This window comes from Plenodomus lingam (assembly GCF_022343315.1).
Source record: "Plenodomus lingam strain CAN1 chromosome Unknown contig_3, whole genome shotgun sequence".
In the NCBI taxonomy this organism is placed as follows: domain Eukaryota; kingdom Fungi; phylum Ascomycota; class Dothideomycetes; order Pleosporales; family Leptosphaeriaceae; genus Plenodomus; species Plenodomus lingam.
In genome coordinates, this window is record NW_027093944.1 from 1,880,612 (window position 1) to 1,903,255 (window position 22,644).

The following is a 22,644-nucleotide window of genomic DNA, read 5'->3' on the forward strand; positions in this document are numbered from 1 at the left end:
TTGGTGGATCTTGGGATAACTATCTGTCTGAAATGGTTCTCTCGACGATCGCCACATGTGTATTTTACATTTGCGTCAATAATATTAGGGGGGTGCATTAATGGAATGACTTCGCAAGCATCATATCCTCCTCCTCACCGTCCATCAATTTCCAGTGACCAATTGACTACTTCTCGTCCTTCCGAATCCATTAGCTCATCAGTCGCAACGCTGACGTTGGACGTTACATGCATGTCGCCTAGCCGCAGTCCCCCGCAACATTCTCACACCTGAAACAGGACCCCAGACAACCAGTACAATCAGCCAGTAACCATCAACTAATCCCCTTGCGCATGAGTATCGCGAACAACTGGCAAGGTTGATTCTGGCTTATTACATCTCCGAATATTGCATGATGGTACACTTCCAGCCGTGATGCACGCAGGGTCTCAGCAACGGCATCGCTGGTGGGCGAGCAGACGGGCAGGATAGTAGGTATGTGTAAGGCCTTTTGAAGTGCCTCAGTCCGCATTGTAGAGTAAGTTTGAATTTGAGTCCGTTCTCGTTTTCCTGTGTGTTGTTACGTACCGTACCTAGCCTTGAAGGCTTTTTCAATTCTCGCTTTTATTCAACCACCATTCATTTCATCATTCTCTCTACCTCAGCGCATTCATTTTCACGAGTTACGAAGCATTGACTGGAGCTCTGGGAGCTCTTTCTATACCCAAGAGCATTACGGCCAGGAGGATATTTCACCCACGCGTTCAACGACCCCAAATAAGAAAACTTTCGCCAGTCCCGTAAACATCAAAATGAACCCCATATACCCTCTCCGCGCCCTCCAAGCAATCACTGCCATTGGAGTCCTCAGTCTAATGGCATACGGTTTGTGCAATCCCCTGTACCCACACCCACAACACCACACTAATACTCTCCTCCCGCAGTATCCTCATGGTGGACAAGACACTGGCGTCAAGCCGCCCCTTCAGAGATAGCCTTCCTAGTCTTCACATCCGTGTGGTCTCTCGCCTCTCTCCTCCCTCTTCTGCTCTTCCCACTGCGCTTCAGCCACTTGCTCGCAAAACCTATCGTACGTTATGGACTTCTTGCGCTCGAGGCGATGACAATGGTATATTGGTTCGCGGGATTCATCGCGCTAGCAGTGTTCCTGAACGATAGGGTTTGCTTTGGAATGGTTTGTGATACTGCGAGGGCGGGGGCGGGCGTGAGCGCTGCGAGTTGGCTGGTCTGGGGGGTGTCGGTGGGATTGGGGGCGTGGGGGATTGTGAAGGATAGGAGGGGGAGTGGGGGCACGAAGGTGGAGGGTAAAGTGCAGATGATGCAGGGTGTATGATGGAAGGGTGGGCGTGTGGATTTCGCGAAGTTGGAGGTTTGGGAGGATGGTCGCTGTCATCAGGCATGATTGCGGCCGAGGGTTGATGAGCTTATTCCGTGCTTTACCAATTTTGTTTCTTACTTTATTAAACTTGAATTCTTTACAACTGCAATTTGTAAACTGACTTGGAGGAGATTTCACAAATTTGATGTGGTCGCCTTTAAATTTAGTGTTAGAGCTGAAATATCACGGTATGGACAAGAACCATAAGATTTCACTTTGTGACTATGAATTGGTTAGACACAAGATAGAACAGGGGTTATAGTACGCAAAAGATTTAGATGTATGTAGGGCATAAGACTTTTTAATAAAGAACAGAAATTAAACACAAGTTATCTTGCGCGCACATTTTGACCGTATGAAGACCGGAATCGTGACGCTAAAGTACCGGTAGTGCCAAGATGCAGAACGTGGGATGTTCGTTTTGATGTGATGAGAAAGTATTGATTGAAGAATCTATGGACGAGAAAGCCAAAGTGGCTAGATATAGATATCCTCACTAGTCCTAAATAGGTGTCTCCCAGACAACCCAGGATAGGGGAGTCGCCAATAGTAGTAGGCAGTCACTACCTTAGTATAAGGTAAGCACTATAGGTAATATAGAAATAATAGTCCCCTAAATCTATAGTAACTATAAATATACAAAGAAAATAAAAGAAAAACTATATCCCCTAGTCTCCTAAGTAAATAAGATTATCCTTTATTTGTAACATCTAATATTCTAGCGTCTAACTTCTCTAATATAGGCCTTAGGAGTGCCTTTATATATAAGTCTATAAGATTATTACTAGATTAAACGTGTTAGATATTAAAGTTACCTTCTAGGAATTATTCTCTTATAAAGTAGTAATAAACGTAGATATACTTTAACTATAGGTTTAACTTCTAGTCTTAAATAAGTGTAATAGCTAGTTTATTATTAATAAGCAAGTAGTATAGTAGTATAACTAGCAGGAATTCTATAATAGCGCGTTAAGCCTAGATAAGATATAATACTACGTATAAGGCAGCTATATATTCTACTTTGCATGTGCTTTAAGCAATATAGCTTTGTTACTTAGATAACCAAGAGATAATATTTACGTCTAGACTGCTTAAGACTATAAAGAGTCTTAAGTAGGAACAGTGCGCCATTAGATAGCAGTCCTAGCGGCGGTTAACAGTAGATCCTGTGTTTAAGATGTCTATTTAGGTATGCAGCGTTAAAGTCTACTTGTCGCGTCTACTATCTATATAGAGTAGCAAGGACTAGGAGGATTTATAGGCTATTATATCTAACTACTAGTAAGTATATATTATTATAGTTAAAACCTAGTTACTATAAAAATCCTTATACTATAAGTCTTGCTTTTCTCTTAATAATATTACTAGATTTATCTTACTTAGTATTAAAGACCTATTAAGTGCCTATAAGCTCTACACCTAGAGGTATCTTATAATAGGGTATAACTTCTTATATACTATTTTCTATATAATTAGTAATTTCTTTATTAATAGCTAGCTACTATAAGGTAGTATAATTATTATCTATTACTTCTATAAATATCCTAGAAGTATCTAATAATATTATAGTAGTAAAGAAAGTTATTAAAAATAAAGAGATATATACTAGTATATCCTCTTTATAAGTTATAGTAAAGGTAAATAGTTATATTATAGTATAGGATCTCTAGTATTACTCTAGCTTTCTTATCTATTTTCTAATATAAGTTATAGCTCTAGGCATTAATATAGGTGTCTCTTTTGTGCGTAGTTTCTTCTAGGCTAGAGTAGATATTTATAAATTTTAAGTATCTAAAGAGGAGGAGTCTAGTCCTATCCTAGGTAGTACCTATATAAAAAGATAGTTAGGGCTACTTAAGAGGTTATATAGTAGGTTTATTACTCTAGACTTAAGTATAGGTATTTAAGGTATAGATAGAAGGTTACTTATATCCCCTAGCTTAGTATTATTAAGAACTTTAATAGGAGGGAGCGTTATAACTAATTCCCTAGGCTACTATTATAAATATTAAAGCTCTATATCTAAATATTATAGACTATACTTAATTCCCTAGTCTTAAATAGTTTAAAATATTTAGGGAACCTATAGGATAAAAGTAATATCCTAGGATTTAATAATAATAGCTTATTATAGTATATAGAGATAGCTTATCCTAGTACTATAACTATAGCTAATAAAGATACCTTCTTTAGAGTAGTATAGGAGTTTAGTACCTAGCTTCTAGGCCTTTATAGGAATATAGATATAGCCTTAGATACTAAATAGTTAGAGGTGCTAAATAGATAGCTTCTTCCTAAAGAGCTATTTATATAGGGTATGTTATAATAGGTCTAAAGAATATAGTATAATATTCTTAAGAAAATTTACTAATATTATTACTTTAGCCTATAAGAAAAGTAGATTATTAAATAGTATTATATATTAAGTAATCTAGAATAGGGTATAGTTAAATTACTCTAGGACGCTATTTAATTTATAGTAGTATAGTAGTATTAATTTATAGATAATTCCTTTAGCTATAAAAAATTTCTAAAGATTATAGCTAATATATTCGCTGCTATTATTAGAATAGAAGGTCTTAATAATAGAATATTATAGGACGCTATTATTAGCTATAGCTCTAGTATTATAGAATTAAGTATTTATATAGGTAATAAAGTCCTTAATAGCTTATAGTATATTAGCCTTAAGCTTAAGAAACTAAATTTATAAATATTAGGTGTAGTTATTAATAAATAAGATATAGTACTAGGAGCTACTAATACTTTAAGTAGGTATCTTCCCTAAGAGGTTAGAGTAGATAAGCTTAAGTAGCTAGGTCTAGCGTAGTGTTCCTTGTATTAGTATATAATACACTAACTTTAATTATTAATATATAGTATATATAAAATTACTAGGTTTATCTAGTACTAGATATCTATTAGTATAGATATATAATAGGTTTAGTACTAATAGATATCCTATAGCTTTATAAAAATCTTAGTATATCCTAAAGCCTTTGCCTCTATATATATATATCTCCTTTGCCTTTATTACTATTACTATTACCTCTATTATTATTATTATTAGGGCTAAGGCTATTAATATTTAATTAGGAGAGGATAAGCTTATAAGTATATAGGTAGATAGTAATAGTAATAGTAGTTATTTAGTCTAGAGCTATATAAGGCCTTATATATATCTTGCCTATAGTATATATTAGCTATATCTAATAAGGTATAGGTTATCCTTTTTAGTAAATAGCTTAAACCCCTTATATCTAATAAATATCTATAAGAATAAGTAGGTGCTATAGAGTTTAGCGCTATAAAGTGTGTTAGTTAGTACTATAATATTAGTTAAGCTATTAGGGAGCTATAGGTAAAGTTAAACTATACTAATTCCTTATATAGGGAGCTTAATACTACTAGCTATAGTAATAGTGCCTATCTTTAGTATTAAGGATAGGAAGTTATTAGTATAGCTAGATATATACCTAGAGGCACTAGTATTAAAAAGCTATATAAGTAGGTTAATAGTAGTAGGTTAATAGATTACTATAAATACACTTACTAATCTAGTACATTTACTATTTAAGTTAAGCACTAGATATAATAATAATAATAGTAGTAGTATTATTAAGTTAATATAATAGTAAGTAGAGTAACTAATAATAGTAGTTAAGCTATTAAAGTCTTTATCTAGATTAACTATAATAGTATTATTTACTTTTTACTTCTTCTAAGAGCCTAATAATAAGAATAACTATAACTATAGTATAGTGCTAACTTTTCCCTTTACTTAGTTCTCTTTATACTTCTTAAGATACTTATAATTAGGATAGATATAACTAATAAATAATAGGTTATACTTCTAACACTAGGTATATTCTAGTATAGAGGTACTAGATAATAGTAGTCTATTAGTATTTAGCTATCTAGACGCTATTTATCTAGCTATATAAATAGCTAAGGAGTTAGTAATATCTAATAAGTGCTTCTCTAAGATATCTAGGATCTTAGGTTTAATATCTTTAAACGCAGTTATATTCCTAGTAGATAAGTTATTAATAATATTATCTATTATCTTAAGTAGAGTAGTAAGAAAGAATAAGCCCTTAACCTAATCTAAGTTAAATATATTATATATTACTACTATAATAGGCTATATAGATATTATATAATATTTAGCTATATATATCTAGTATTAATAGAATTTATTAAGGTATAGTCTAAGGTTATCTCTATTATAATAGTAGAGGTTTATAAGTAACTAAAAGAGTAAGATTAATATATTACCTATGTCCCTATTAAAGTAGTTAGTAAGATACTTCTAGGCTTCTAGAGAGGTATTATAGCTTACTACGCTTATTATTAGGTTATTATAAACTAATAATAGTAGTATAACTAAAGCCTTATTATCCTACTTATCCTAGTCCTTAGTATTAGAAGGAAGTATTAGTCTTAGCTTCTTTCTAGCAAGGATAGGCTAAATACCTATATATCTAAATACTATAGTCTAGGCTAACTACTATTCTAGATAGTTCTTACCTTAGGAACCTAGTTTAGGTAATAAGAAAGGGTCTAGATAGAAGTTAAATATAGGTTTAGTAGATATAATAGGTATTAGAGGTAGTACTAATAGTCCTAGGAGAGGATCTATCTCTAGTAATAGTAAATATAGAGATAGTAGTACCTCTAATAAAGCTATAGGTAGAGCTAGTAATAGTAGTAGGGACGTATTAAATAGGTTAGAATAGGAAGCTATAATAATAGTAAATATTAGTAATAGATATAGCTAAAGTAGTAGAAGGCTAATAAAGAGATTAATATAAGCAGGTACTAGTAAATAAAGCTAAGTATACTAGTAGATAAGCTAGGCTTATAACCTAATATAATAAGAAAGTATTAATTAAAGAATCTATAGACAAGAAAGCTAAAGTGGCTAGATATAGATATCCTTACTAGTCCTAAATAGGTGTCTCCTAGACAACCCAGGATAGGGGAGTCGCCAATGGTGGTGGGCAGTCACCACCTCGGTATAAGGTAAGCACTATGGGTGATATAGAAATAACACGTTTCAAGGTCCCTTTCCTTTGCAATCTCAATAGCGGGCCTGGGTCCACCCCAAAGAAGTCTGGACATTCGTATAATGGGAATTTCATCGTTCCCTATCGCTTCCTGCTGCAAATATCGCCCCATTATCTGCTGAAACAGGTGGGGGATGCGAGTTACCTGAAACAACACGGTCGTTACATGACCGGCAAAATGGTGACGAGGGATTCTGCCGAAATTGCGCAGAACTCTTGAATCAAACAAACACTGGCTTGCTAACCTTCGCACTGTGGTTCATCATCAAATGTAAGTTGTGTAATAGGTAGAGTTTGAATGACATTGCGCAAGAGGGTTTGTGCCCATTTCATCATCATCATTGCCGCATTCGTCGCAGTGCGAAAACGAGCCTGTAACGTATCTGCGGCAGATCTGCTCCAGGATTCTGACACTCCTCGCAACAACACACAATTCTCTCGGCATCAATATCCGTCGCCTGAACATGTGCTCCGACTTTGTTTGTTTTTTGGGACGCGGCACCGCGTTGCTCCTTCTGATGCTCTGGCAGTATGAGCTCGTGGTGTAAGGTTACTGACCCCACCTCGAACAAACATAAAGGAAGTATCCGAGCTGTCAGACGCAAACTGTTGTAGCCAAAATTAAATCCACCAGGTCTAGAATTGGTGGAGAGACCGCCTGGTATCGAGGCGTTGGCGGGGCGCTTGGCAGCATGCTTTCGTTCCTGATATGCGGATCCAGACATGACTGCGTACCATAGTACGTTAGTGGGCCGGGGGCTGGTCTTCAACCGCAGACCTGAGACGTGTACCATTTTGGTGGCCATGAATCCTACGGGCCAGTTGGTCGACGAAACAAGTACCGCGATTTTCGCTGCTTTGCTACCCAAACGATTTCTTCTTCTCCAGCTTCACCGCCAGATAACCGCCCGTCGTGTATATCCCTACTTCTCGGAGAATATTACTGAAACATTGAATCGTGAATTTGCAAGCGAGTCGAGATCCAAAATACGCAAGATGCCAAAGACTGTAGTCTTCACGACTATTACACCATTGCCGGTGGGCATAACGAGGAAGAGCGTGCTGGACATGTACAAAGATCATGTCTCTATGATCGATTTGAACCCGCTTGTTGTGGAGCGTTACGCTTGTCGACCACCGAGTTATGCACCAACAGATGAGTACTGGTCGACTTGGTATACTATCAAAGGTAACTTCCCACAATTTCCGCGCAGAATGTACTGTTCAGAACAGCCACTAATTCAATATAGACAGAGTATCTTACCTGCCAGGCGGACTTGCACAAGGCTCAGTCTCTTACCATGCCTGCTTCAACGACTGCAAAGATGGTCTAGAAACACATGTATATGCGCCTCTTGGCCTCGAAATTCGGGGCAAGTGGAGTGTTGGTGGCCGATTACCCGGCGAACCAAAACCACCATGCGAGCCTGGCCTGAAGGCTCCGAGACATGGTCTCTACATTCGTGAAGATGTGAAGATGACTTGCTCATCACTGCTGTTAGCATTCGTGCGCAAGACTTTTAAGGATTCACACTCAAGATTAGTGGAGAAGCTGGTCGAGAGGGCACACATCCTCGAGTCGAACTTTGCAAACGAACGATTACAGGCGTTGCGCAATGTAGATCCAGGCGAGCGTATGGGGCATGGCGATATCTTCATTGCACCACCGCCTGACTACGAGGGTTCGGATGAAGAATCGGACACTATCTCGCCAGGATGTATTTCGCACCTGCGATGCCACAGCGATCCCGTTCTTTCTCCTGGGTTTTCTTCTTCCTCGACACTGTACGACCAAAACGTGAACGAACCCAGTGAAACCAAAGACGAGGACCGATCAGATTTCTCCCGCCGCGTACTGGAAGAGAAGTCCATCTCAACTTCAGCGCCAGAGCCACACTCAATCCTCCTACCAGCAAAAAGCTACGAGGATGACATCGCAAAACAACCACGACCTGCCTTGTTGTGCCCAAACCTCCAAACTGAACGCATAATCTCGCTCCTACCTCTCAGCCCACGCTCTCCCCGCGACTCCCTTGACTCCCCAGTCCAGCATGCCCTGGACTCGGCACACTATCTCCCCTACGACGCGCAAGACCGCCCCATCTCCTTCACATTCTCCTTCGACCCGCGCTCCCCCTTTGACAAACGCTCCACATCCGAAAGCCCACATTCCTCTCAACAACACCTCCTCGACGACATCGACAACGCCATCGACGAAGTATTTCAGTACACATCGCCGCCGCCCGCGACCACGGCCGAGATCGTTCAGGCGAAGAAGTGCGATATCCTACTCGCTACCAAGTTTGATCAGTCGCAGGATGTATTGCCTCAGACTACTTATGCGCCCAAGAGAAAGCGCAAGGACTCAGTCGTGCCGCTGCATGAGTATGTCGATAAGGAGCTTCCGGCGCTGCCGTTGGTGTCGCCGAAGGATCAGAAGTGGAGGAAGACGTTGGGTTTGTGATGTGTTGGTATGGTTAGGGGGTCTGGGATTTGATATACTCTTTGCACATATGTTTCTTTCTTTCTGTCGACTCTGTTTTGAGGGGGAAATCGGGGGTTTAGGATTCCGTTCACATGCTGGCTGGGCTCAGGAGCTCGCCAGGAGATTGTCATTATGAATACCCCGGGCCAAGGTCCCCTTGCAAGCTTTTGTTTAAGAGTTGTTGGCTTTATTTGTTGATTGTCGAAAAGCTCTTTGGCGGGTGTGTTCACTATGAATTGCATTTTGCGCTGGCGGTCTAGGATGCATCATTCATCTCTCTGCTTTGCCAGAGCGTCTGAGCCATGAGATAACCTAACTGACGTTCTTTCTCGTGCAAAAAGACGGAAGGGATGCAAAAAAGTCAAACAAAGAAATGCATTGCCCGGGAATCGAGAAGTACTGTGAAGTTACTGTCTTCGGCCAGGCATGTTTGTGACAGATGCAACTTCTTCTGCAGCGTTTAGATCTTCGGTTGGTAATATATTACGATCCTGAATGCCTTGTTAAAGACCTTTGCCCTCGTTAATAGTATTCCAGACGTCAGGGTTTCTCTGAATCTCTGGACGGTCTCTCTCTCTCTCTCTCTTTGCCTTCTATATAAGACAGGAAATCAGCGGCGGCAGATTCAGCTATCCCTCCTAGGTCTTGGAAGTTCTGCAACGCAATTAGTTGAATACTGTCGCATACTTTGCTGAATTGGAAAAGTAGCTGCGCAAAAATATGTAACGACTTTAGCAGCTTAAGAAAGCGTCCAAATGAATAGTGGTTGGTCGTGATTCCATCAATCGCGCGGACAAGAATAATAATTTCCTTGCTTTTAAAGGCACGGAACGCATTGCGAAGGCCAACCACAAAGGCACTTGCGCTGCTATCTAGTGATATATCGCGGTATCGCGGTGGGTAGGTGGGTGGATAGGTGAGTGGGTATCGATATATCGCGATATCGGGGTGAGCATCAAGGTGGGTATTGATATATCGCTGTATCGAGATGGGTAGGCGGGTGGGCATTGGTGTATCGCGATATTGGGGTGGGGAGGGAGGTAGGTATCGAGCTTACACAGTAGACCACGACACGTCGCAGCGTCATCTGTTTCAGACATTCAAGCCACTGACGTAATTAACCTCAGCCCCAATATCAAATAATTGCGATAGTATTTCTTATTAGATATGAGTAATTAGTAAAATACAACTAAACCTTAGTACAGAGTTGTTGTGCTTGATTAAAAGATAAAGCGGATTTTGGGTGGGTAGATGGCATTTCCGAGTTTGTTGATCACGAATTCCCGTTTATTAATTATATATATTATTTAAATGAAAAGTTATTCCATCAATTACTTGATTCGCATCGGTGGTTTAGTGGTAAAATTAGCCGTTGCCATGACTTCTCTCGAAATGTCCTGTTTCGGCTAGCCCCGGGTTCGATTCCCGGCCGATGCATAGTTTCTTTAATATTTTTGCTTTTTTTCAACCTTTTTGCTTTTGATTGATATGTTCTGGACGAGAAGGAACAATAGTTAGGGGGGTTTAGAGCGTTATAACTGTATAGCTAGAAGAATATTAAGATCTAGGGATAGGTAGTAAGCATGTTTAGGCATTACATTATATATTATTAATGCGCAGGAAAGCGTTTAGAAGAGAATGTTGTCGTTGTAATAATGTAGCACGATGCCCGCTTGCAATTACGTATAATCATCTAGAGTCTAAACCAGTCGCAGACTTCAGAACAACATACAAGATTGCGCGAAGAGACTGATATCCTACTATCGCAATTATAATTGTAATTAAAGTTAGACATAGACGCCACAAGCTTGGGCGCGTGGTCACTAGTACAATATGGAAGCCTGTGTTACGCATCATCTCTGCCGTTCCATTGATAAGATAACAGGTGTGAAGTACATGTAAAGGATTGCTACTGCATGTAGTGCATAGGGGATATCTATCTATCAAATCATCAAGAAAAGTCGTAGACAACCAACGCCTGACTTCCCTCGCTCTTCTCCCGCAGCACAATAACGTTCTGCTCATCAAAGCCCACCCAGCCCCGGCTCACCGTCGAGTCGTCAAAGCCCTGGTCTAGTGCGACACGCAGCCCGTGTCTCCGTCCCGAGGAATCCTCTTCTTGCGCGTCATCTTCCTCGTCGACGACTCTGGAGGGCTGGATGCGAACACTGAGTTCGCCGTTGCGAGAGCGTTTGCGAAGTGCGGAAGACGCCATGCCGCCCTCGAGATCCCACACCCGCAGTTCATCGCCCAGACGACTGACGGACACGGCTTTCCCGCGCATTCCGACATGTGCGCCTGATATGGAGGATGTGTGGCCCCAGAGCCGGTTCCCTGAGCTTATTGATAGCGCGGACGAGGTTGATCGGACCAGATATAGTGAAAGTGTGTTGTCGGGGTGGGCGACGAGCAGATAGGGGTGCGAGTAGGACATCAACGTTGGATTCGATTTACTTGGGCCACTTGTTAAAGTGTTTTGACGCGCACTGCCTAGGAACGGTGACGGTGAGCGTGTAGAGGACGAGGCGGAGCGGTATGCAGAGAGCGTAAAGGAATGTTCGTCTGCTGCGGTGGCGAGGCGCGATTCTAGCAGAACACCCTCGTGCGAGAGACGGAGCTCTTGCACGCCCACTGTCCAGCCGGAGAGATAGGTTGGCAGCGAGTATGCAATCGCTGCAGTCATGCTCGACGCTGTGATCCGCAGGGAGAGAGATACAGGAGGCCAGGCCGTACTGGAGCGTAACGAATATAGCAGTTGTGGGTCGTCAAGAGGGCCAGAAACATCGGACGTCTCCGGAAATAGATACAATGACAGTAAATGATCTTCTGTCATTGTGAGAAGATAGGGCGAGGCAAAGGCAATGGCGGAGAGCATCCCGTTTGTCGATGCGGGATGAGTATAGAGGTTGTCCAGTCTCTTTTCGTCTGTCCTCAGAGCAAAAACAGAAAAAGAGCCGTCTTCAAAGCCTAGTACCACTCTTTCGGTACCACTATTCCTCTCTGAAGCGTCTATCGCCATTGAGATGGGGAGTCTCGGTATGCCCGCATCGCTGGTAAGACTGACTGAAGCCAAGAGTTCTCTATCAAATTTGGATCTCCAAGCTCGAAGACCCGATATAGAGTCGGCTGCGTACACGACGTTGTTGGACATCATGACGAGCAAGGGCGGCTCGGGGGGCCGCTCAGCAACCAATATTTCACTGACGGCGCATTGCCCTTGGGCCCAGTTATGACGCAGTCGGTATTGCTGCTTCCAGTGAGTGCAGACGCCATCCCTGATGAGAGAGCTGTCATCTAGCCACTTGGAAAGCCGTGAGGAATAGTGCAGTCGGTTGGGTGTGGCGGGGTCTCTGATGCCGGGTATACGAGAGGCGCGTGGGAGGACAAAGGTCCGATAGTAGGCGGCTTTCCAGAGTTCGGAGTCGATTGAGAGACGACTAAACTTTTTGGATATCCTATTCTGTCAGTATAATTTCGGCATATACGTAGACATCATACATACCGTTGGCATACTACCAAGGAAGGGACGGGGACGAAGGACAGTATGCGCACAAGCAACTCATCACTCAGTCTGGATAGCCTGTCCGGCCGCGATAGTCGTCGCACTTTTGCCGGGTGCTGATCATGACTCTCGTCTCCATACGACCGTTTCATGACAGATTTCCTCGACCGTTATAATCAACGAAGTTGTGGAAGACGGGCCTTGATCCTGGCAGGGCTTATCGTTATCGCCGCTGTGGCGCGTGCAGAACCCGTGATGTCGCGTCACACTAGTTAGCGCGTTTTTGGACTCTGCCGCCTAAATGCGTCGTGAATGCATCCTTCCATCATGATGATGCACCCGTCACTGTTAGAATTCAACAGCAGCGACGGAGTTGCCCGGATGTCTCTCAACCCACATTGAAATGCCAGCGTTCTGCAAATGGCTGGTTCCACGGTTTGGATTGAGCAGCAGAAGGCGTTGTGGATGCGCGCCTACGATGAAGTCATCGCGCCTGAGCTAGAGAATCAATGGAAGAAGAGTATGTACTGGCATTCACGCAAAGATAGCAATTTAATGACGTGCCAGGGGACCAAGATCACAAGAATCAATTAAAAGAAAGTCAGTATCGACATTACTCTTAGCATCGGAGGAACGCTGACAGTTATGCAGAGGAAGAAAACCAACAGATTTTGTTCAATCATTTGAATGAGGAAATTCAGAAAACTGCACGTCTGACTAAAGAGAATGAGTCGTTAAAAGAAGAACTTCGACGTCGATATGAGCCCGCGGGGAACATGTCCGGTCCAGGCGCTGCCAATTCCGACAGTTCATTACAGGAAGAATTCCTTCAACTCACTGAGAAGTTTAGCGAACTGACCAGAAAGTATGAAGATGTAACGCAAAAAGCCAAGTACTTGGAGAGGAAGAATCAGGCTGTTATGCAAAAGAATAAAGATATGAAAGAAAGTGTTCGCGCGTGGCAGGAGTACGCTGATCGACAGGCTGGAAAGCAGAAGCTAAAGACTGAGGTACGGACTGGCGAACCTCATTCTCGATTTCTCTCTGCATATCATCATGAAGACCGTCCTCATGTACCCTCTAGCCCATGTTCTGTCGCGACTGCCAGAACACCGGCAACACCGGCAGATTTTGGGCGCTCGTCTCCTGCCCCTATAGTTTCATTTCCACAAGCATCTGTTCCAACACCAGGAGCGTCGACATCTCGTCCTACAACACCAAGATCACACGCAGGCAAGGAGCTTCAAGGCCGGAGTGGTTCCATCACGCCAAAGCCAGCTTATCAATCTGATTCCATGCGACAGAACCGGAGTGTTGACAGAGTTTCGGCCCCTTCGCGACAAGATAACGTTGCGTGTCACGAGGGGAAAGCGTACGCCTCTCAGCAGGCCAACCCAGATTCGAGCCAAACAACCGTGGATGAATTCGTCGAGCGAGTAATAATGTCGAAACAAGACAATGAGGTGCAAGACGAAGATGACTTTCCACAATTCGTTTCAGAGCGATCACTGAAGCGGAAACGTGGTCAACCGCCAAAGTCCAGATTCCAAATCTATGCCGACCGGGCCTCCGATGGGACTCCAGCCAAACCCTATAGCGTGAAAGAGGAACCGCAGAGTAGCCCACCTACTACCGTCTCCACGGTACTATTACGGAAGGAAACATTTGATCTCGATGAACCTGCGCCAATTGTATTGACGTCGCCCCGTCATACGCGGAAACTTGTGAACAGCCATTCAAATGCAACTGGCACACTACGCCATCAAAGATCAAACAGCGCACCATTCTCCCAAAGCATCAAGGAAGAGCATCAAGATATTGATCAACCCAGGGGTAATGATAGCCATGATCCCCTGGTGTCTCACCGCGCCACGGTTGAGCTTCCACTGGCAGACCCTGAGGAGCGCGCGTGTAGTGAGCCTACAGATTCGATCCAACTAGAAGAGAATGTTCTTCGATCCCTCGATCCAAATATAACAAGCAATATTTCTGAAGAGCCTCCCAAGAAACGATCTCGCCGGTCTGGGGCACGGCATCTGGCCGGACTTGATGTGCTTGCAGAATCAGGCGAGTCTTCTGGGCATATCGCTAATCAGCTGAGACTACCACCACGCCTCGCTCGAGAGCGAATCAATCGGCGACTACGTAGTGCGAAGAGTCCTCAAACACCCATCAAGAGCTCTCTGCAAGCACCAAACTCTGAACCTAAGAAAATCAAGGCGGAGCCTATATCCACACCTTCACCAGACACACCTCGCTCTAAGCACACTCCTCATAAGACGGGCCATGAATCTAGTTCGAAGCCCCTCGATAATCCTACACATAGCGGTGGCCAAATCTGGACAATGAAGGCTCCTCATACGCGCGCGGGCCTGCGTAAAAGCCGCGGAAAAGAGTCAAAGCAGCAGGGGCGTCTGCGAGATCGGCCGCATACCGAGCTGGCCATCCAGGACTTCAAGCCCAACCCAGCGTATAACCAAGGTTATAGTTATGCTTTCTCCGAGACTGTTCGCAAGCGAGGTGATCGTATGTGTTTACCAGGATGCACCAATCTGCAATGCTGCGGCTCCACCTTCCGCGCCTTTGCACAAGCACAGGCTCCTCTCCCTGCATCCGAGGAGGAAGCTCTCGTTGAAGATTATCTTGGCGACGCGTACAACAGTATGCAACTCACACAAATGTCTGTCGAAGAGCGCCAGGAGCTTGTTCTGCAAGCGCGCACAAGGAAGTTGGCCAAAGAATCGGGGAAGCATCGCCAGGCGTATGAGCGTAGAAGAACGCCGCCGGGGTTCTGGAGAGTCGACTTCCCGACTACACAGGAGCAGCAAGAAGACAGAGAGAAAGCTAGGGAGATGGAGCGGATGGAGGTTCAGCAACGTTGGCTGGAGGCTCAGCGGAAAGGTGGGAAGTGGGTGTTTCGGGATGAGTAGATGGCTGCATGGCGTTTTATGACGGCGATGATGATCATAAATCCTGGCATCATGCTCTATTTGTGCATCGCTCTAATTCTCCAACGAAATGGGATTGAATTCGGACAAGACCTGGTGAAAAGCCTAACAAGAGAGGAGGTGACGGCCTGCAGTTCGAATCGCGTCATTTTCAACGAAAGTTGGCTACAATAATGATTGTAACGTTTTCTGCACAAAAAATTCATTGTTCGATCACTCCTTTCCACAAAACTTCCCCACTCGTTCTACTATCAGGCATACGGGCAACACTAGTGATTTTCTTCATGGTTACATTTCACCCATTGTCGTTGTCAACAAAGCTCCTCTTCCCATTGTCCATCGGCTTCCCGATTGTTACCTATTGTCACCTACAAGCACCCCATCTACTACATAGTGCTTGCCTCTGTCCTTTCTCCCAGTCCCAACCCTCCTTCTTCCTCCCAAGACATTTTATATCGCAGAATCCACCCTCAAGATCCTTTATCAAATATATTTCAACCCAAAAATCCACAACATCACCTTGCAACCCATTCAATCCAACCAACTCACAGTCACAATCACAATCACACTCACATCCACATCCACAATGTCAACACACTTAACAACCCCCCTCCGCACCGCAGCAGGCTACTACAAGCGCGCCTGGCGCATTGCTCTCCGCGCCCGCCATCCCAGGTGGAGCGAACAGGTTCTCAAGCGCAATTTGGCGTGGCTTTGGGCGAGCCGTACGCAGGCTGAAGAGGCGGCTTGTGAGGCACTGGTCGCGGCGGGCAGTTTGATGTTGCCGGTGGTTGATTTGGGGATCATGCCGCAGAGGAGTGTGGGGAGGGCGTGGTGGCCGTCGAAGAGGAGGCAGGAGGCTTCTCCGGGGTCAGTTGGTGGTGGTGGTGGTGGTGGTGGTGGTGGTGGTGATGATGATGATGATGATGATGGGGGTATTTGTACTGGTGGTGGTACTGCTGGCGAGACTGCTTTTGTTCCTGCTGTGGCTCCTATTCCAGCTACGCGAATAAACACAACCAGATTCGCCTTTTGGCCACAGATTGGGGATATCCATGCCCCAATACCCGATATAGGTGAAGGCGTAGAGAGTGTGCTCGAGGCTGGCACATTACTCCCAGACTCAGACACTACAGAAGGTACATGGCGCGGCGTGGCAACCGTGGGGGAAGGAGCAGCCGGGCATGTTTACCTCTTCTGCAAAATCGATGCAGACAACCGCATCATCGACCGCATGGCCATCAAAGACTCGAAACCAATGCATCGTCTCAACTGGGTCAATCCCACCTACTGGCGAGATCGCCTTCCCAAGGAACTCGCCATCCAGCAACGCCTCGCTGCGCAGGGCATCGAGGGTGTCACACCTTTCCGTGGCCATCGGCTGAACATGACCGACAGGAGGTACCGCCAGTACTTTGACTTTTGTGACTACCGGAGCCTCGACGATGTCCTGGTACGATACTACCACCTGCATGGCTCGCCAGGAGCACAAATCCGGCGAAGACAACGCCGCAACAACCCCTCCATGCCGGTGCCAGAGACCATCCCGGAGCCATTCATATGGCACGTATGCCAGTCTCTTGTCAACACTCTTTTCCTCCTACGCGACGGCAACAACCAGCCACTCCCCAACAATGAGGCCTGGAAACCAATCCTCCACCTCGACATCTGCCTCTCCAACATCTTCGTCGCGCCGGCCCGCGATGCGGATGGGAAACCACTGCACCCGCCCTATGCCTCCACCCCCACAAACACTAGGACCAACGACAAAACACTCTCCATACCACAAACCCACTGGCCACGAATCCTCCTCGCAGACTTTGACATGGCCATTTTCTCCCTGCAAGACGACCCCGCTGATTCCTACCAAGACAACCCCTTCCACTACCTCGTTGGCGCTGTGCCGGATACCGGTTCAAGCGCAACTACAGAGTCGTCAGATTTCAGCGCCGCAAGCCGATATCCGCCTGAGCTGTTCCACACGTTTTACACAAAGAGTGGAGATGCGGCAAGGCCGCTTGGCTCGGCGACGGATATCTGGGCGCTGGGGCAGGTGATGTGGTGTTTACTCACCAATCTTGAGCATGGTGGGGATTTCCGGCCTCGGTGGGAGAACGAGGGCGGTGGTAGTGCCGAGGGCATAAGCCGTGTTTTTATAAACGACGGTGAGAAGTACGGGAGGGAGGATCTGGAAGAACGGGTTTTCGGTGAGGACACGGTGGCGGGGGGATACAGTGCGGTGTTGAAGGGAGTGGTGAGAGATTGTCTGAATTGGGATCCTTGGGACAGGCCCGGGTTAGAAGAGTTGAAGCGCAGGATTGAGGGGGCGGTGGAGTTGAAGGGGACGAGGGAGTTGTTGGTGAGGGTTCCGGGGGATGTAGAGAGGTGGCTTGTTGGGGGGAAGTGGTCTGGGGAGGTGGTGCAGTAGGGTGTTTGCGGAAGGCGGTGTGTATTTATGTACCATGGTGAATTTTCTTGGTTTGTCTGCTGTGTGGCTTCACTTGTGATGACTGGCAGATTTTACACTGCTGGAGACCTGTAGGCCCTGCCTTCTACCACATCCCTCTTTCCAATCTACAATCTGCAAACCATCAGGCGCACACATGGCCTCCCCCATTAATCACAAAGAAGTGACCCTACGCATCATACATGTCTGCACCATCCCAACTGGCCTATATTATCACTACAAATGTCTCCACCCCACTACAAGACACTATCATAGTTACTCTATAAACCATCCACTCCCCACATCTTCCTGCCTCCTAACCCCATACACAGCACGAGCAGATAAGCGTTTGATCTATCGCAACGTAAGATGAAGTCATGTACACGATGTGAACGGCGGAAGGGACTAGAGTAGCACATCGCATGGCTAGTGACCATGCTTGAGTAGATGCAGATGGGTATTAGTAAATATGCGGATAGAAAAATGAAATAAACAAAGAAAGACGAGATAAGATAAAATCATCACTAGTTATAAACTACCATCACTAGTTATAAACTACATCTTTATAAACTATCTCATCGTGTTGTTGGACATGACTAACCATCCAAATGACGCATGCGCCACACCCTCGAACTAAGGTTAGATTGTGAAGCGAGACCGCATGCATATCCCGCACACGGAGAAAAAAACATCTGCCACTTGTTTTCCGCTCGCAGCCTGTGGTACCGCAGTATTCCGGCGTCCGCACTTTATTTATTCCACAGTATATACTATGCATTTCGGCGAATTGACATCAATTCAGTGAAAACTGGCCTAATGGCCCAATGGCAAGGCGCTTGACTACGACTTTGGTCTGATATCAAGAGATTCCAGGTTGTACGTTGAACCAAACTGTCGCACATTCGATTCCCCACACTAACATATCCCAGCGACCCCTGGTTAGGTCAAAACGAATTATTTTTTTTTGCTCCCGTGAATGCCACTCACTACATCTTGGCACCTTTAAGCTCTTCGTCAGTAGACAAGATGCGCCAAGAGTCACATAATTGAAATGATACAGGTGAAAGCGAAATAGCGCACAATGTGATTGTTCTATTCATGAATAGCCTTGGCCCAATAGCCATGCGGCTTCACCACCACGATCATACGCCGATTCATGTGGATAAGCGTTCATGTGGGACCGGAATCTACTCCGTGTCAACAAGTAGTTCTGCTTATACCAGACATGCACTGCCAATGACCCTACTGCTATGACCCTCAGTCCGGACCCATGACCTCCAATCCCCGACACACGCCAACCCAGCCATCCCTCATCCCCTCCCAAACTTCAATCATACTTTCTTCCTCTTCTCCATCTCTCTTCCTCTCTATTTGATCTACCTCATCACCCGTACCATCTGCCACCATGCCCAACATCTTATCCCTCTTCCCCACATTCACCAACGAAGAATTCGTCTTCAACCCCTTGCCATCCAACTCTCCTTTCACCTCCCAGCCTTTGCGCACAGGCCCATGTATTGTTGCTGGCGTTATGAGTGTAGAGTTGAGTAGTGAGTTCCACCGACTGAGGTACATGCCCGGGCCATGTGTTGAGCCCTTTTGCGTGCATTGGGTAGAAGAAGACATTATAGATTCGAGGCGTGATTGTGACGTGCCTTTGAGTGTACGGAGATGTATTTCGTGTTGATCCAAGAGTCTCTTGAGGTTGTTCTGTTTCTCGTTTGGTAGGCTGGAGAACAGGGCGTGCAAGGGTGCCGTCATATTACCTGCCCCACCCTCGCCGCGCTCCTCAGCAACTTTGGCAACGGCGTCGACTTTGTATTCGCTAAAGATGCGCTTGGCATATATGAGGTAGTCATTTGCCAGGTCAGGCGCATTCTTGGTGACTTGATGGAGGAATTTGTGCATCGAGGGGGCGTGTTTTCGGAGTAACTGAACAAAGTCTTCTACTGTGGGAACTTCGCTAGCATCTTGGTCAGCAATGCTGGCTGGGCCTGGGGAGCTGGGGCGGGACTGTGACGTCTCTCTACTCCTGCGACCAGTTGACTTCTTTGGTTTTGACGTCTTAATCAGATCTGTCAGGAATGCTTCGACGTCTGTAACAGTGCTAGATAGATCAACGGCGTTGTGGATGGCGCGAATGATAGGGTCCATGCCCGCTACAGCCTCGCGCACTGCCGAAGTGAGTATGTCTGGGTTCGATCTACACAGAATTTTGACGAGCTCTTCTCGGTCCCGTATAGAGAGATATGTGCTAAAGTACTCCATGGCAACGCTGTGTTGATACTCGGTAAGCGACTCAGCGTCGATCTTACATGGTTGGTCTGCGGTTTCGAGGATGACAGCCACGATTGACTTGGATTCTGATATCGACTGGCTTCGCACGGTCTCGTGCTTGTCTCGGGACGCATAGACAAATTTCTTGATTGCCTTGAACACCTTCTTGTCCGGTGCCTCGCGAGAAGACTCGAGTTTCGAGGCTCTCTTCTGAAACTCGGACGTATCCCACGCCAGTATGGTCGACATGATCTGTTGCAGTAGGTTCATGCCATCATTTGTGTTGTTGGTGAGACCTATCCAATTGGTCATGGCTGTAACAGAGAGCTTCGCCAATATCAGCCTTACCATGCCGTTGATCATGGTCGCAGCATTTCCCACACGGAGCGTCTGCTTGATCACCATGTATGGGATAAGGCGATGCAAGTTCTCGAGGAGACGGACGAGATACTGGCCATCAGGCGACATGATGAAGACATGGTGGAGAAAGGAGGCGACACTGTGTGCGTTAGTGACTAGTCGCTGCCCACCAAAGGTACCGGTCAAGTCCTCACTTGAGCAGGATATACTCATGGGCCGCCTGGACCACACTCGCATGATCTTCTAGCCGTGGCGTTGCCTTGACCTTGTCGAACATGTCGTCCAACAAGTCGCCATAGATGACACCGTGCATAAGGGCGTCGAAGCCCTGTATGACGTCCTCTGCCTTGCTGGTGTCGTAGCTTTTCTTCGCCTCATGGTTCCTGGCCACAGGGTATCCGCCCAGCATGCCCCTCGCAACATACTCGCCGATGCTGCTCGCTGCCGTCGCGAGCGCCTTGCGGCTCCCAATTGCGCCTTTGTCATAACTTTCACTGAGCTCGGCCTCGGCCAGCCGCGCCACCAGCGTCCTGACCTTGTCCTGCCAGAAGCTCTCCCCGAAGCCGCGTATCGCCGGATTAGACAGGGCAAATTTGTTCAGCATGACTTGCAGCAGCGGGCTTGTTGATTGCACGCCATCGGCCTTGCGAAACGGGTAGCCATATTGGTCGATGGTGGTGGGGTATTTGAAGGCTTCGATTTCGGCGTAAATTTGGTGGTGGATCAGAATATCAAATAGGGCGTGTGTTTGTGCGGCAGTAAGGGGAGCAGAAGAGGCCATGGTACGCGTGTGGGTGCTTGCATGGCGGACCGAGGATCCAGTACGATAGCCAATTTTGTTATGTATCTGTCAATGGGGATGGCCTATGAGTAGTGATGATGGATGTGAATGGACGCCACGGGTGTACGTCATCGCGCCCGCGACTTGGCCTGTCCGAATCACTGCGGTACCTACCGCCTTCTTACCGCCTCATCAAGCAAGGCAACATCAAATACAAGACACAACGTGGAGTAGCAACATGAGATATCTACTTAGTCCCACTGGTGATTGGCCTTCTAGCTACAAATCCGGAGTTTTCTGCGATTCTGGCCACCCACACCTTGCCGTCCCAGCACCAAATTCAGGCATCAAGTACCGGTACCTACCTACATGCAAGCAATCGATGCATCCATGTGTCCTATGACTCTCCCTCTCTCACAGCGCCTGGTCAGCTTTGCGCATAGCCTCGAGCGCACGCCTTGCGGCCTCTGTCACCTCTTCTTCCCCTTCGTCTTCCTGCAGCTTCATCAAACGCTCTTGCCATGCCTTCCAACGTTTCAAGCTCATCACCCCTTCCGAGCGGGCCTCCAAGAGGTCTCGTGATGAAGTGCACGTTGCTTCGGATATACGCGGCTTCAGAGCCCACGATGGCTTGCCCATGGCCGCTCCCTGTCGAAGTCGCTGTGCGCAGCACTCAAGCCACTCCGCTGCAGCGGGGATCTCAAAGTCGAGCAGTGCATTGCTGCTCTCCAAAGCATCTGCAATCACTTCGTAGGCCCAGTCAATCTCAATGCCGGCAAGACCAGATGCGACGAGCCTTGCTTCGACCTGAGCCTTCTTGATGTGTTCATCAAGGAACGCTTTGCGTTTCTCGCCCTCCAGATCGACGACAGTGGCTCTCCAGCTACTTGACTGGTAACAGTCGGCCCACAGGTGTCCAAAACCAGGGAGCCCCCTCCACAACTTCTCCCTCGGCTGTTTGCTTCCCTCAATAGTACTGAAGTCTGGCTCAGGAAGATCCTCAATGGCCGATACCAGCGCAATGAGGTGATCTGTATGCTCTGAGGGTAACTCAACAAGAGCATCCATCAAGATAGACCAGAGGCGAACTAGGTCTTCACGCGGATCACTGGATGTGACGAGAGGTCGAGTGATTGCTTGTGCGGCTTCGACGGTCGTTGTTTTGTTGCGAAGATAGTCTTTGAGAGCCTGCGCTTCATCTGGGTGACAGCCGTCCTCGACGTCGCCATCTGGAGCAAGTTTGTAGGTAAACCAACTGTCAGACATGATGTCCTGTGGTGAGTCTGGCATTTGCATCGTGGAAATCCTGGATCGAGGTTGGCTGTAGTAGAAAATAAGATTGTGGTACGAGTGAGGGAGTTCAGTGACTCAAAGAGAAGAGCAATTGCACGAGTTTTG

At 46.0% G+C, this 22,644-nt stretch overlaps 7 protein-coding genes across 7 annotated transcripts; 4 read left to right on the plus strand and 3 right to left on the minus strand.

Moving 5' to 3' along the window:
* Positions 1–277: 277 nt before the first annotated feature.
* On the plus strand, positions 278–1,333 carry IAQ61_007982 (uncharacterized protein; the record flags this gene model as incomplete). Its single annotated transcript, XM_066097810.1, has 2 exons — positions 278–864; positions 924–1,333. Exons 1-2 carry the CDS (start codon positions 792–794, stop codon positions 1,331–1,333), a joined length of 483 nt encoding a protein of 160 aa, XP_065952307.1. The 5' UTR covers positions 278–791.
* Positions 1,334–6,769: 5,436 nt separating this feature from the next.
* IAQ61_007983 (uncharacterized protein) lies at positions 6,770–9,443 on the plus strand. Its single transcript, XM_066097811.1, has 2 exons — positions 6,770–7,636; positions 7,698–9,443. Exons 1-2 carry the CDS (start codon positions 7,171–7,173, stop codon positions 8,909–8,911), a joined length of 1,680 nt encoding a protein of 559 aa, XP_065952308.1. The 5' UTR covers positions 6,770–7,170; the 3' UTR covers positions 8,912–9,443.
* Positions 9,444–10,728: 1,285 nt separating this feature from the next.
* IAQ61_007985 (uncharacterized protein) lies at positions 10,729–12,607 on the minus strand. Its single transcript, XM_003840505.2, has 2 exons — positions 12,435–12,607; positions 10,729–12,387 (listed from the first exon to the last, which is right to left on the minus strand). The coding sequence occupies exons 1-2, from the start codon at positions 12,584–12,586 to the stop codon at positions 10,884–10,886; spliced, it is 1,656 nt and encodes a 551-aa protein (XP_003840553.1). The 5' UTR covers positions 12,587–12,607; the 3' UTR covers positions 10,729–10,883.
* A 180-nt stretch (positions 12,608–12,787) lies between these two features.
* IAQ61_007986 (uncharacterized protein) lies at positions 12,788–15,945 on the plus strand. The gene is made up of 3 exons (XM_003840504.2): positions 12,788–12,954; positions 13,002–13,034; positions 13,086–15,945. Exons 1-3 carry the CDS (start codon positions 12,855–12,857, stop codon positions 15,362–15,364), a joined length of 2,412 nt encoding a protein of 803 aa, XP_003840552.1. The 5' UTR covers positions 12,788–12,854; the 3' UTR covers positions 15,365–15,945.
* A 23-nt stretch (positions 15,946–15,968) lies between these two features.
* IAQ61_007987 (uncharacterized protein) lies at positions 15,969–17,810 on the plus strand (the record flags this gene model as incomplete). The annotated part of the gene is made up of 1 exon (XM_003840503.2): positions 15,969–17,810. One exon carries the CDS (start codon positions 15,969–15,971, stop codon positions 17,808–17,810), a length of 1,842 nt encoding a protein of 613 aa, XP_003840551.2.
* A 1,093-nt stretch (positions 17,811–18,903) lies between these two features.
* On the minus strand, positions 18,904–21,392 carry IAQ61_007988 (uncharacterized protein). Its single transcript, XM_003840501.2, has 2 exons — positions 20,660–21,392; positions 18,904–20,604 (listed from the first exon to the last, which is right to left on the minus strand). The coding sequence occupies exons 1-2, from the start codon at positions 21,244–21,246 to the stop codon at positions 19,086–19,088; spliced, it is 2,106 nt and encodes a 701-aa protein (XP_003840549.2). The 5' UTR covers positions 21,247–21,392; the 3' UTR covers positions 18,904–19,085.
* A 268-nt stretch (positions 21,393–21,660) lies between these two features.
* Positions 21,661–22,542, minus strand: IAQ61_007989 (uncharacterized protein; the record flags this gene model as incomplete). Its single annotated transcript, XM_003840500.2, has 1 exon — positions 21,661–22,542. One exon carries the CDS (start codon positions 22,540–22,542, stop codon positions 21,661–21,663), a length of 882 nt encoding a protein of 293 aa, XP_003840548.2.
* Positions 22,543–22,644: the final 102 nt, after the last annotated feature.

Coding starts and splice junctions, on each gene's coding strand:
- IAQ61_007983 (XM_066097811.1), top strand. CDS start 7,171: ATGACTGCGTACCATAGTACGTTAGTGGGCCGGGGGCTGGTCTTCAAC. Junction 7,637..7,697: donor GACTTGGTATACTATCAAAG/GTAACTTCCCAC, acceptor AATTCAATATAG/ACAGAGTATCTTACCTGCCA.
- IAQ61_007985 (XM_003840505.2), bottom strand. CDS start 12,586: ATGAAACGGTCGTATGGAGACGAGAGTCATGATCAGCACCCGGCAAAA. Junction 12,388..12,434: donor TCCTTGGTAGTATGCCAACG/GTATGTATGATG, acceptor CTGACAGAATAG/GATATCCAAAAAGTTTAGTC.
- IAQ61_007986 (XM_003840504.2), top strand. CDS start 12,855: ATGGCTGGTTCCACGGTTTGGATTGAGCAGCAGAAGGCGTTGTGGATG. Junction 12,955..13,001: donor AGAGAATCAATGGAAGAAGA/GTATGTACTGGC, acceptor ATGACGTGCCAG/GGGACCAAGATCACAAGAAT. Junction 13,035..13,085: donor CAAGAATCAATTAAAAGAAA/GTCAGTATCGAC, acceptor ACAGTTATGCAG/AGGAAGAAAACCAACAGATT.
- IAQ61_007988 (XM_003840501.2), bottom strand. CDS start 21,246: ATGGCCTCTTCTGCTCCCCTTACTGCCGCACAAACACACGCCCTATTT. Junction 20,605..20,659: donor CATGAGTATATCCTGCTCAA/GTGAGGACTTGA, acceptor TAACGCACACAG/TGTCGCCTCCTTTCTCCACC.